This window comes from Symphalangus syndactylus, chromosome 1 (genome assembly GCF_028878055.3).
Source record: "Symphalangus syndactylus isolate Jambi chromosome 1, NHGRI_mSymSyn1-v2.1_pri, whole genome shotgun sequence".
Taxonomy (NCBI): domain Eukaryota; kingdom Metazoa; phylum Chordata; class Mammalia; order Primates; family Hylobatidae; genus Symphalangus; species Symphalangus syndactylus.
In genome coordinates, this window is record NC_072423.2 from 94,654,373 (window position 1) to 94,666,397 (window position 12,025).

At 58.9% G+C, this 12,025-nt stretch overlaps 2 protein-coding genes across 11 annotated transcripts; one reads left to right on the forward strand and one right to left on the reverse strand.

Moving 5' to 3' along the window:
* Positions 1-404: 404 nt before the first annotated feature.
* Positions 405-5,957, reverse strand: CFL1 (cofilin 1). 5 transcript variants are annotated; one of them, XM_055259896.2, is made up of 4 exons: positions 5,740-5,957; positions 1,544-1,851; positions 1,263-1,339; positions 405-1,057 (listed from the first exon to the last, which is right to left on the reverse strand). In XM_055259896.2, the coding sequence occupies exons 1-4, from the start codon at positions 5,764-5,766 to the stop codon at positions 945-947; spliced, it is 525 nt and encodes a 174-aa protein (XP_055115871.1). In that variant the 5' UTR covers positions 5,767-5,957; the 3' UTR covers positions 405-944. The 5 variants fall into 5 exon arrangements, with proteins under 5 accessions (XP_055115871.1, XP_063499329.1, XP_055116014.1 ...); XM_063643259.1 differs by lacking the exon at positions 5,740-5,957 and adding an exon at positions 5,578-5,697; XM_055260039.2 differs by lacking the exon at positions 5,740-5,957 and adding an exon at positions 4,836-4,899.
* Positions 5,958-6,002: 45 nt separating this feature from the next.
* Positions 6,003-12,019, forward strand: MUS81 (MUS81 structure-specific endonuclease subunit). Of its 6 annotated transcripts, none has more exons than XM_055259151.2 (16): positions 6,003-6,469; positions 6,554-6,683; positions 6,931-7,016; positions 7,525-7,623; positions 7,789-7,857; positions 8,019-8,104; positions 8,642-8,782; positions 8,987-9,079; positions 9,177-9,298; positions 9,381-9,478; positions 10,079-10,195; positions 10,298-10,393; positions 10,595-10,723; positions 10,798-10,901; positions 11,391-11,474; positions 11,566-12,019. In XM_055259151.2, the coding sequence occupies exons 1-16, from the start codon at positions 6,335-6,337 to the stop codon at positions 11,630-11,632; spliced, it is 1,656 nt and encodes a 551-aa protein (XP_055115126.1). In that variant the 5' UTR covers positions 6,003-6,334; the 3' UTR covers positions 11,633-12,019. The 6 variants fall into 6 exon arrangements, 5 of the variants coding, with proteins under 5 accessions (XP_055115126.1, XP_055115043.1, XP_063499165.1 ...); XM_055259068.2 differs by having other exon boundaries at positions 6,040-6,469; positions 9,378-9,478; XM_063643095.1 differs by lacking the exon at positions 10,595-10,723 and having other exon boundaries at positions 6,040-6,469; positions 9,378-9,478; positions 10,741-10,901.
* Positions 12,020-12,025: the final 6 nt, after the last annotated feature.

A 12,025-nucleotide genomic window follows, 5' to 3' on the forward strand; every position in this document is an offset into this window, starting at 1 on the left:
CCTCATAAACTTGAGTCAGCCATCCAGGGAAGACAGCAGACCAAACAGAACCTTTAAACTACCTGTGACTTGCCTATCAGCCCACACCTAGGCAGGGACAGAACAGAATATCAGATGGACGTCACTGTCCATCCAGGCAAAGATACAAAGCACCCAGTTCAGGCATAAATCATTTCCGCTGGAAGACCCCTGTAGCCAGCACCCACTCCTTAAACAGCCAGTCCAGTGTTAATCACAGCACCAACAGAATAATGGTGACCATCAGAAAGGCGTCTCAGCCAGTCATTGGAGCCAGATAAGGGTGTGCAGGGGCTGGTTGGGTGTGGGGTACAGAGGAGAGAGCACCATTATCCCAGTGCACCCCCAATCCCAAAGTCTCCTGGGCCCCAACCTTGAAACACACATCCAATTAATGAGCCTTTTTATTATTGTCTTTTTTTTTTAATCGAAGGTCCCTTACTGGTCCTGCTTTCATGAGTAGCAGTGACCATGGGAAAAGGGAGAGGAACCAGCCGGCACAGGGAGGGGTCATCTCCACAACATTCCATTTATACACAGAACTAAACAGACAAGCACAGAGTCACTATTGCGGTTAGAAGTTGGCAGCATGGGAAGGGGGAGGACCAGATGGGGAATGGGGATGTTGTTAAAAAAAAATACAGGCGCTCCCCCACAACCGGGGTGCCTGGGGGGAACTTGGTCTGCTTCAACCCAAGAGGAATCAAAAGATCAAAAGCAGGTTGGGAAGGCCAGAACCGTCAGGGATGGAGGGAGAAGGGAAATCCAGGGGGTGGGAGGTCTGTTTGGCAACTGGGGTGAAGGGATTGCCCTCCCCCTGCTGGGATCCCCCCAGCCCCTCCGGTCTGGCAGGAAGGGGGCATCCTGCAACCCCCGAGGGCAGGTGTGGGGCTGCCAGATGCTCCAGGCAGGGGGCCAGAAGGGGCTCACAAAGGCTTGCCCTCCAGGGAGATGACGGCACTGCCCCCCAGCTTCTCTGCCAGGGTGCAGCGGTCCTTGACCTCCTCGTAGCAGTTTGCTTGCAATTCATGCTTGATCCCTGCAAAGAAGAAAGGGGAGCATCTGTGAGCAGGAAGCACTGGGGTGGGAGTAGTTTCTGTGGCTGGGAAGGAGCCAATCAAAGCAGATGGAAGGAACAAGCAGGCAGTGAAGACAAGGGGGCGGACCCCCTCTGCATGCCATTCACCCTACCCTGCAGCCAAGGCCAGAGCAGAGGAGCACTCAGCACCAATGCTGGCCCTTACCTGTCAGCTTCTTCTTGATGGCGTCCTTGGAGCTGGCATAGATCATTTTGCTCTTAAGGGGCGCAGACTCGGGGGCCCTGGACAGAAACACGCGTCAGGCAACTCGCAGCAACGGCAAAGCCATAGGTGACTTTGAGAAACCCTTGGGCTGGCAGTGAGGAGTCTTTGGTTACAACCCCCTCGCCCTCCAAACCCACACATCTGGGTTGACCAGGAGCCACAGAAATTCACATCATGAGAAAGGGGGCAGGTGACAGGAAGAAGTGCCAGAATGAGCTCACCAGAAGATAAAAACCAGGTCCTCCTTCTTGCTCTCCTTGGTCTCGTAGGTTGCGTCATAGAGGGCGTAGCGGCAGTCCTTATCTGGCAGCATCTTGACAAAGGTGGCGTAGGGGTCGTCGACAGTCTGGCCCACATCGCCCACCAGGATCTCCTTGCCCTCCTCCAGGATGATGTTCTTCTTGTCCTCACTCAGGCAGAAGAGCACCGCCTTCTTGCGCTTCTTCACCTCCTCTGGCGTTGAAGACTTACGCACCTTCATGTCGTTGAACACCTTGATGACACCATCAGAGACAGCCACACCGGAGGCCTAGGAGACATGCCATGTATACCTCATCAAGAAAAGGATTCTAAGGAACTGCCCCTTGTTTTCTCAGAAGATTCCAGTCCACATCCCGAGTGGTCACTAGTGCCCTTCCCAAGGCAAGTCACTAGTTTTCCCACCCAAGCCACTGTCAAAGAACCAGATGGGACACAACCTCAGAATGGCAGCCATGGCCTCTGATCACCTAGTTCAACAACCCCTTCCCTCATTTTACAGGATAGAAATGGAAAACTCGTGAAAAGCAGAGCCCTGACCAAAATGTGAAACCAGAATTAAAAGATCCACTGGCTACTGACTCACTTGCTACTCACAGTACTTGCTCTCAGCCTTTGGATAAAACTGGTGACTTAGAACTTCAGATATGGAGGACCCAAACATCTGAGCCAAGACTCCTCTTCAGAAAGAGCCAAGACCCCACAATGCTAGATGAGACCCCAAGGACACTGAACAGTTACAACAAACCCACCAGACCTGCTTAATACAGTTACTACACAAACGACCCCTGTTCCCTGCTAGGCTCTTTGCCAACCAACACAAGAATCGCAACCCCCAATAAGGACCCTGCCCGACAACTCCCTTCTTCCGGGAATGGTGCTAGGCCCCAAAAGTCGCTGATAAAAATTAACATGCCAAACTCAAGTGCCCAGAGGCCTCAAGGTCTTTAAACTCTTCCTACTCTGCGTCGTGCTTGGGGGTGCCCGAGCCAGGAGAGGGAGGGGCAATCCAAGGTAAATCTGGTCCCCCAAACTCCCCGGAACTGCAGAGGAAGCCGGCCACGTGACTCGGCCTCTTCCGGAGTGGGCGGGGAAAGGAGATCGGCTAGGCCCGGCCCCCTCCCCAATACAGAAACGCGTACCGGAGAGGCAGCAGCATCTCCAGGTCCCTAACCTTGTGGAATCGCCCTAAAACAACAGGTGTTATCAGACCCATCTGCTGCAGGCAGGAGCCTGGGCAAGCTACATAACCTTCGGTTTTCTCAGCCCTCGGGCCGTATACAAGGGGCGGGGTGGTTTCCGGGCGGTGCCCGCCTGGGTCACTTCCCTAAACTCGGCTCCACCCTCAGGCCCATCCGGGAAGGCCTCGCTGGCCCAGGGCTTCGGCATCGGCGGCCGGGCCTGAGCGTGCGCGCACGCGCCGACAGACAGCACCGTTCCAGCCCTTGCCCGATGCACGGGTGAGAACGCAGCTCGTTAGATGCGCTCCCGAACGGGCCGCGGTCTCCGCGATGCCCCCTCCAAGCCTTTCGGTGCAAGGCCCTAATCGCAGGCACCCACGCCCCAACCGGGACCCCGTCTTCCCAGCATCACCCCTCGCCGCGCCAGCACCCGCCGCTCCCGGGCGCAGGCATCCCTGCCACCTGCTCCCGAGACGGACCCGGCTACCAAGGGAGGGTGACGCGCAGACAGGAACAGCCTTGGGTGGGGCGCGCGCGCCGAGACCTCTCGCGCGCTTTTCCCTCGCCGCCCCCGGGCCGGGTTTGGACGCCGCGTGCTCCAGTCGAGAGCGCGCCCCTAAGAAGAAACGCGCGACGCCGGCCGTTCCGCGAGGGGCGCCCCAGCGCGCGCCCCGGACCCCTCCCCCCGCGGCCGGTGTCCGCGCGGGCGCACCAGCAGGTGGGGGAGGGGAGCCCAGGCGGCGCGCGAGCGACGTCCAGAACGGCCCTCCCCGGCGCCCACGGGCGCGCACGCGCATTCCGGCACCGCCTGCCCCTCCGTGCGAGACCCTCATCCCGCCCGGGGCGCTGGGGGAGGGGGTGCGGACGTCGCTTCCCCGTCGCCTCCCGCGCGCAGGCGACCGACCCACAGCCGCCTCCCTCGGGCGCCGTGGCCTGCGGCTCACCATGTTTCCGGAAACGAAAAAGAGAGGGCACCGAGAGCCGCCGAAGACGAGAGCGCCGCAGCCGCTGCCGGGACCCGACTGAACGCGGCCTCTCCCGGCCCCTTCCGTTTAGTAGAAGCCGCACAATGAGGGGTGGGGCGGGCTTCCGGCGCTCCCTCTGCGAGCCGACGGGAAATGGAGTCCGCCGGCTCTGCGCCGCCGCCTCGCTCGCTGGGTAACGGAGTCTTCCCGCCGGCCGGTCCCGAGCTGCAGTGCATGCGGGGAAATGTAGGCCCGGGCTCCGGGCGGCACCGCAGCGCGCAGCGCGAGCCCATTGGTCCAATTTCCCAGGAACCGCTCTGAGCCCGGCGAGGCGGCGCTCAGTAAAGTGACCCGAAAACGATCCCCGACTAAGCGGCTCTTTATCTCGCAGCAAAACGGCTTTCTTAAGACCTGTCTGGTATTATCTGGATCCCTTGGCCTGAAATTTTTGAGTGAGGTTAGGGTTTTGCATTTCTGAATCGAAACAACTATTGATTAGCCTGGAATCCCGACCTAAAGCAAAAAAATCACAAGTATGAAGGCGTCGTCAGTCGGATAAACACTAGTACTCTGCATGTGCAAAGCCACTCTCGTATCCTGAAAAAAGGCCATGTGCAACGTCAGTAAAATAAGAATAGGTGGAAAAGGCACAGGGGAAAGGTACAAGGAAATCTCTGAGAGCTTTGTTCTTGTTTCAAGATGTTTGGCAAAGTCATGAGGCGTTAAAGGGTAAAGACGAGCGTTTGTGCATTCAATTCAAGACTTATTTACGTGCCAATGAGACGAAATAGATATTAAACCAGACTTGAACCCAGCTCTCGAGTTGATAGCCAGGTACATGGTTATTCTAACACCCGAAAAACTGAGACAAGTTCTGTGGTAGTATATGCCTTAAAAAAAAGAAACGAGCGGGGGACTCCGGGATAATTTTGTTGTCCTAGAACAGTGACCACAGCCTCACACTCTGCAGGAAGAGAAGACTGGGTCGCAAACAAGTCAGAGGCAAACCCAGAAAGGGAACTGGGGACCCTGATCCTATAAAGAAATTAAGGGTGTAAACGGGTAAACGGAGAGCGATGCCTGGGAGTGGGGTACCTTGCAGAGCATACCGGGGGTTGTAGTCGGGGACATTCCACAGCACCGCCCCCGCCCGGACTCCCGGCGCTCCAGGTGGAGACAGCAGCTTGACCCCTGCCTCCCGCGAGCGACCCTGCCTGAAGAGGAGGCTAGCGCCCCCTTTTCCGAGCCTTAGGGTTTCCAAGAGCAACGGGGAGAGGGAGGGGGCTTCGCAGTTACCCTGGAGAGGCGCTCCCGCCCGCCCCCAGCTGCGGGATGCCCTAGATGTCCTTATTAGGACAAGAGACTCGAGGGGGCGGGGCCAGCCCGACAGCCGGCTTCAGGCTCCTTATAAGGCCGCGGCGGGCGGGAGGCGGGAGCCGGAGCCCATTGGTCCAATTTAGCCTGGCCGTGGGCTAGGACAGTCCTGAGGGGCGGGCCTGGAGCGCTGGCGCCCACCTCTCCCTTCCTTGCAGGCTGGAGACCTGCGTGTCGCGACTTCCGGCATAGCAGCTAGAGGCCGGTTGCTGCTTCAAACCCTGGCGACCCGCCTGTGTCCAACTCAGCTCTACGTGTCCTTCAGGCTTCTCAGGTTGAAGCCCTTTGTAGGGTTTCCATCTTCAAACTCCCTGAGGGTCTCCCACTTCCGATTAGCCACAAAAATGACGAAGTATTCTCCTCTCTACCTGTGTCTGGGCTTCTTAACCCGCAGCCTGCTCCTCCGCCCCCAAACCCAACCACGTGCCCATCTCAGGCCTCCCCAACTGCCAGGATGCCCATGCAACTCTTACTTACAGTCCTCCTTCCTCTAGGCCTCTGACCCCCGACCTTCCAAGTCCTATTTTGGGCCTTCTCGGCACGTCCCCGACTTCCTCTCCACCACACACTCTTTGCCCTGTCACCCGGGGATGAGGATCACCATTTCCTCCAAGGGTCCTGCAGCTCCTCCTGCCTTACCTTTGTGTCCTCATCCCCGGCACCCATTTCTGGGGGTCCTTCCCACCAATACGTTTGCACCCGTTTGTCTCCTAGCCCCCGCCTCTCCTGGATTCTTTTCAAGACCAGTCTCTATCTCCAGCCTCCTTCAAGCTTGAGGCTGAAGCTGGCAATCTTAAGAGACCTTAGAGCGGCCAAGTTCAGGTTAGTCCGTTAAGAGCCGCCCAGCCAGTCCTCCCCGTCACAGGGGGCGCTGTCCGCCTTCCTCTCGCCTACACAAAGACCCCGCTCTCGAATCTAGGGTGACAGGAAGGAGCCGGTCCAGGCTCCGGGGGCTGGGAATGGGCGCGTCCCAGAGGCTGGCTGGAGTGAGGCCGAGGGGAAAGATCGTTAGAGACAGCGCCCCTGACCAACTACTTAGAGCAGCGCAGGGGTGGGAGGGCGGCCGCAGGCTCTCCTCTCGTTAGTGCCCCGAGTGTTTGGGGCCCCGTGATCTCACCCTCGGCCTCCCTCTTCCCCCGCCCCGCCCCGGGCCGGGTGTTCGAATCCCGACTCCAGAAGTGGTGGCGTCCCAGTCCCGCGGGCGTGGGGCGCCGGTGGACCCGTTCTCGGGCTCATGGCGGCCCCGGTCCGCCTGGGCCGGAAGCGCCCACTGCCTTCCTGTCCCAATCCGCTCTTCGTTCGCTGGCTGACCGAGTGGCGGGACGAGGCGACCCGCAGCGGGCGCCGCACGCGCTTCGTGTTTCAGAAGGTGGGTCCTGGCGTGGCCCGATGGGAAAAGCTGCTGGCCAGGTCAGGCCTGCCCTGACCAGGTACCCTACCCCTGCCCGGCCAGGCGCTGCGTTCCCTCCGACGGTACCCACTGCCGCTGCGCAGCGGGAAGGAAGCTAAGATCCTACAGCACTTCGGAGACGGGCTCTGCCGGATGCTGGACGAGCGCCTGCAGCGGCACCGAACATCGGGCGGTAAGCGCCTCAGAAAGGGGTCGGTGATCCCCTACCTCCTCCAGGTGCAGCCTCCGTACTCAGCTGGGAGCCCTTGGCTTTAAGCTCCCCACTCCTGTCCGAGTTGCCGTTCGGCCTCGGGCTAGTGGCTGGCGCTACGTGAGCCTCCCTCACCGGTCTCACTTAACTATCTGAGCAGGTTGCATCCCAGACCCTCGCAGCTGCCGGATTCGTGGAGTGTGGAGTTAACTCTCTTCTGCTCCCGCAGGTGACCATCCCCTGGGCTCACTATCTGGAGAGAACAGTCCAGCCCCGCAGGGGCGACCTGCGGAAGTCCAGGACTCTTCCATGCCAGTGAGGAAGGGGCAAGGGGAGTGGAAGGCAAAGTGGGAGTGCGGGAGTATGATTTTCTGGCTTGAGGGATTTGGCGAGCCTGAGTTCAAATCTCACCAGTGATGCCTGGCCTTGGGCAAATGACTTACTCTCTTTTCGACTTAGTATTTTAACCTGTGAATAGGAATATCGGTAACAGCCAATAGAATTCCATGATCAAGCTACTTAGGGAGCCCAGCTCAGTTAGTTACGGGGTCACCATTGTTGAGTTTTCCTGTCTAATCACACCTGTCCTGCAGCGCATGGCAGAACTGAGGCCAGACTGGGCAGACACCCCAACCCGCTGGCCCGAAACTGCCTGCTCTCTTATCCCAGATTTGCAGCAGGTCATCCCATCACCTGGCCCATTTTACAGAGAATGAAACTGAGAGACAACTGAGTGACTTACGCAGGGCCACAAAGCCTGCTGGGGACTTATTCAAAGATGACTGACTGGCTTTCACATTCAGAGCTCCTCTGTATTTTTCAGGTTCCCGCCCAGCCCAAAACGGGAGGCTCTGGCAGCTACTGGCCAGCTCAGCACTCAGGAGCCCGAGTGATACTGCTGGTACTCTACCGGGAGCACCTGGTGAGTACTGGGCTACACCGGGAGGCGGAACCATGGCAGTGGGGTGGGAGGTTCCCAGAGGGGCCTGGCCTGGGCAGGGCAGGCAAAGATTATCCCAGCCACCTGAGCGGGATGAGGAGGAACACTGGCACTGAGCCTACCCTGTCTTTTCTACCTTGGTTTCAGAATCCTAATGGCCACCACTTCTTAACCAAGGAGGAGCTGCTGCAGAGGTGTGCTCAGAAGGCCCCCAGGGTGAGCACAGGGATCAGGGAGGACAGGCCCAAGTGGCTCTGGGGCCCACCAAAGACTGCCTTTTCTTGCAATGGGCCCGTGTGTGGCCCGTGGCTGGGGACACAGGGAACGTGGACTTGTGGTACCAGGTGCTCTCTGAGGGTCTCTTTTCTGATCCACAGGTAGCCCCTGGGAGTGCTCGACCCTGGCCAGCCCTCCGCTCCCTCCTCCACAGGAACCTGGTCCTCAGGACACACCAGCCAGCCAGGTGGGGCCAACTGCAGGAGATACAGGAGAGCATGCATGATCTTCTTAGTAGGGCCTGAGACTCACCCAGCAACTCCCAGAGCTGATGCTGTTGAGGTTGGGGGGCGTGGGCCTTTCCTCAGGAGCCCCCACTGTTGGAGTACCTGGAGGGTGTGAAACTGCAGCAGCAGGGGTGGGGAGGGTGCAGTGGTTATTGGAGGAGGAGAAAGCCTTTTCAGAGGAGATAGCATTTGACATGTTTTAGGATTTGGCAGGTAGAGATGCAGGATAAGTATTCCGAGGAGGAGGAAACAGCATTAGTGAAGACAGGAGGAAGGAAATTGTCTGAGACACACTTCTTGCAGACCTGAGAATGGCACTGAGCAGGTCCAAGGAACTGCTCTAAGAGCCAAGAAGACCAGGAGGAGCAGGAGCCACTGGGGTCATTTGTGCAGGGTGCCAAGGGGGTGGTGAGGCCAGCCCAGCTGGGGGCAGGCAGGAGAGCCTGCCAGGAATGAGTGAAGAAGGGAGAGCTGTGTTTATCCCCTCTGTCTCCCAGGTACTCATTGACCCCAGAGGGCCTGGAGCTGGCCCAGAAGTTGGCCGAGTCAGAAGGCCTGAGCTTGCTGAATGTGGGCATCGGGCCCAAGGAGTCTCCTGGGGAGGAGACAGCAGTGCCAGGAGCAGCTTCAGCAGAGCTGTGAGGAGGAGGGTGGAGGAGGGGGGAAAACAGGGAGGAGGGGATGGGAAATGAGGCCAAAACCCCGCCCCAACCCATCACCTGCAGCTGAGCTGTGGCTGCCTCCCTACTGTGGGTGGGTGGTGGGTGTCGGGTGGCGTGGGTGTGGGGCAACTGCTCTGGCACAAGGGGTTCTGGCTTCACATACCGACACCCCCCACTTAGTGCCAGTGAAGCAGGGGTCCAGCAGCCGCCACTGGAGCTGAGGCCTGGAGAGTACAGGGTGCTGTTGTGTGTGGACATTGGCGAGACCCGGGGGTGAGTGAGGTGGGGAGAAACGAAGGAGATGATCGGAGGAGGCTGGGGGGTAGGCACTGCCCTGCCCTGATCTAGGCTTCCCTCCTTGCCACTCCAGGGGCGGGCACAGGCCAGAGCTGCTCCGAGAGCTACAGCGGCTGCACGTGACCCACACGGTGCGCAAGCTGCACGTTGGGGATTTTGTGTGGGTGGCACAGGAGACCAATCCTAGAGACCCAGGTGAAGGGCCGTGGACCCGCTGGTGCCAGGGGCAGGGCCTGGTGGGTAGGGGATCGTAAGCTAACGGCTGGCTTGTCAGCAGCAAGCCCTGGGGAGTTGGTACTGGACCACATTGTGGAGCGCAAGCGGCTGGATGATCTTTGCAGCAGCATCATTGACGGCCGCTTCCGGGAGCAGAAGGTAATTTTGCTGGGTTTGCCAGGCTTCCCTGCCTGCTCTGAAGCCCCCTTTTCAGCCCAGAGCAATCCAGGGGCACTTCTGGCAGCCTCCCTGAGGCAGAGCCCTTTGGAATCCAGCCACACCCACCCTGTGGCTGCTCCAGGATCAGACCCCCACAGGCCCATCCCGGCGCACAGTAGGAAGCCAGGTACCTGCATTCTTGGGCTGAGCTCAGGAGCATATTAAAGACCTCTTGGGTACCCAGCCCCTGCAGTCTTGGACAAACAAGGCTTAAACCTCCAGGAGTGGAAATACAGAGGCTGTACCTTGGTACTTGCTGCTGGGTGGACCCCTAGTCACAGAGGCCATGTACTGTACTGGCCCAGGGGAGGCTTGAAGGATGGGCAGTGTTGAGAGATAGAGGAAGGGCTTTCTAGACAAGAGTGTCAGCATGAGCAAAGCTGCGGAGGCCCCTCTGAGGCAGGTGGAGAGGCTAGGGAGGATGCAGAGGCTAACTGGTGGGAACAGGGTCACAGCACCATTTTGAGTGTGACATCATGGATGCCCAGGCATGTGGTCATCCAGCCAGACCCTCACTGTCCACTCTGTCCACTTCCCTAGTTCCGGCTGAAGCGCTGTGGTCTGGAGCACCGGGTATACCTGGTGGAAGAGCATGGCTCAGTCCACAACCTCAGCCTTCCTGAGAGCACACTGCTGCAGGCTGTCACCAACACTCAGGTGAGCTGGGAGGGCAGGGCCAGGCAGGCAGGGGCCCCTGTGGTCCATGGTTCATGGTCTGGGCCAGGAGCCACCTTCCCTCTCTTGGGTCCTCTTCCCCAGGTCATTGATGGCTTTTTTGTGAAGCGCACAGCAGACATTAAGGAGTCAGCCGCCTACCTGGCCCTCTTGACGCGGGGCCTGCAGAGACTCTACCAGGTGAGCAGAGGCCCCTTTCCCAGTGTCGGGACAGAGCCCACAAGGAATTCACCTTGCCTGGGCCCTGTGCATCCCCAAAAGAAGCAAGGTGGGTGAGATCCCCATTTCTCAGGCTGGCCCCCCAAGGCTGAGGACTGAGCAGGGGCTGGCTGGAGTTGTCCCTTCGAGCTCCAGCCTGGCCTCAGTCCCTTCTTCCCTCAGGGCCACACCCTACGCAGCCGCCCCTGGGGAACCCCTGGGAACCCTGAATCAGGGGCCATGCCCTCTCCAAACCCTCTCTGCTCACTCCTCACCTTCAGTGACTTCAACGCAGGAGCCATCAAGAATAAGGTACTGTCTCTGCCCAGCTTCTCAGACGTGGCCTGGCCCAGACCCCCACTGATCCAGCCCTTCCCCGAACCCAGGCCCAGTCGGTGCGAGAAGTGTTTGCCCGGCAGCTGATGCAGGTGCGCGGAGTGAGTGGGGAGAAGGCAGCAGCCCTGGTGGATCGATACAGCACCCCTGCCAGGTAGGCCCTAAAGGGCCCTTAGGTGTCCTCAGCCCCTGCCCTCCGTGCATGGAATTCACCTTAATCCATGCTTCGTGGAGGGGGCCTGGCCTTCTGTGGGCTCTGCAGACCAGAGATAGACAGATCCCAGGGTGCTCGTGGAGGTCAAGTGGGGAGGAAGCCAGCAGGCCCACACAGTGTCCCAGGCAGTGGAGGCCACAGGAGGGAGGGAGACGTCCCACCTGGTGGAGCAGAGGCTTCCTGGAGAAGGGGGGTGGGCCATTAAGGGGAGTGAGGGTGATGGTTTGGAGCCTTTGCTGGTTTTGCCCCAGAGTTCCCATGGGGAGGGAGGACAGCCAGGCTGGCCTGGGGCCTTGAGTGCCAGACTCAGGAAGTGGGGCAGTGTCCCAACTCTTCTATGCCATGCTGACCCCTCTGCCTGGCCCCTCATGGTGCTGGCCCAGAGTGGGCCACTGTCAGCCTCAGAAACTCAAACCTCTGCCCCCCCAGCCTCCTGGCCGCCTATGATGCCTGTGCCACCCCCAAGGAACAAGAGACACTGCTGAGCACCATCAAGTGTGGGCGTCTACAGAGGTGAGGGCAAGAGACGGAACCTGGAGGGAGTGGCGGGAACTGGGGCTGCCCTAGGCCCAGGGCGTGACCCTCGCTGCCTCTCTTCCTGCAGGAATCTGGGGCCTGCTCTGAGCAGGACCTTATCCCAGCTCTACTGCAGCTACAGCCCCTTGACCTGAGGTTATGCCGTGAAACAGCCCCCAGCCCCCGTCTGTCCCCCAACCCAGGCTAGCCAGCCTTTTAACAACATCTTTTGGGGTACAATTAGAATCTAAGTGTTTGCGGCCATATGTGTCATGTAGAAGATGCCTAGCCCTGGGGATCTTATGAAATATGCAGGAACCAGGGATACCATCTGGTCCAGTGGTTTTTAAACAAAGCTGCTTAGGACCTGGAATTCCCTGGTCAGGGAGATGGAGTCAGTGGGGCATTGCAGCTTTGAATCGATTTTATGTCACCAGTTGGTCCTCATCAAATAAAACTTCCTTAGGAGTGCAAAGGGCTCATTGGGAAAATAAAAATAATAAAAATAAATAAAACTTCCTAAAAGAAAAGCTTGAAAACCACTAACA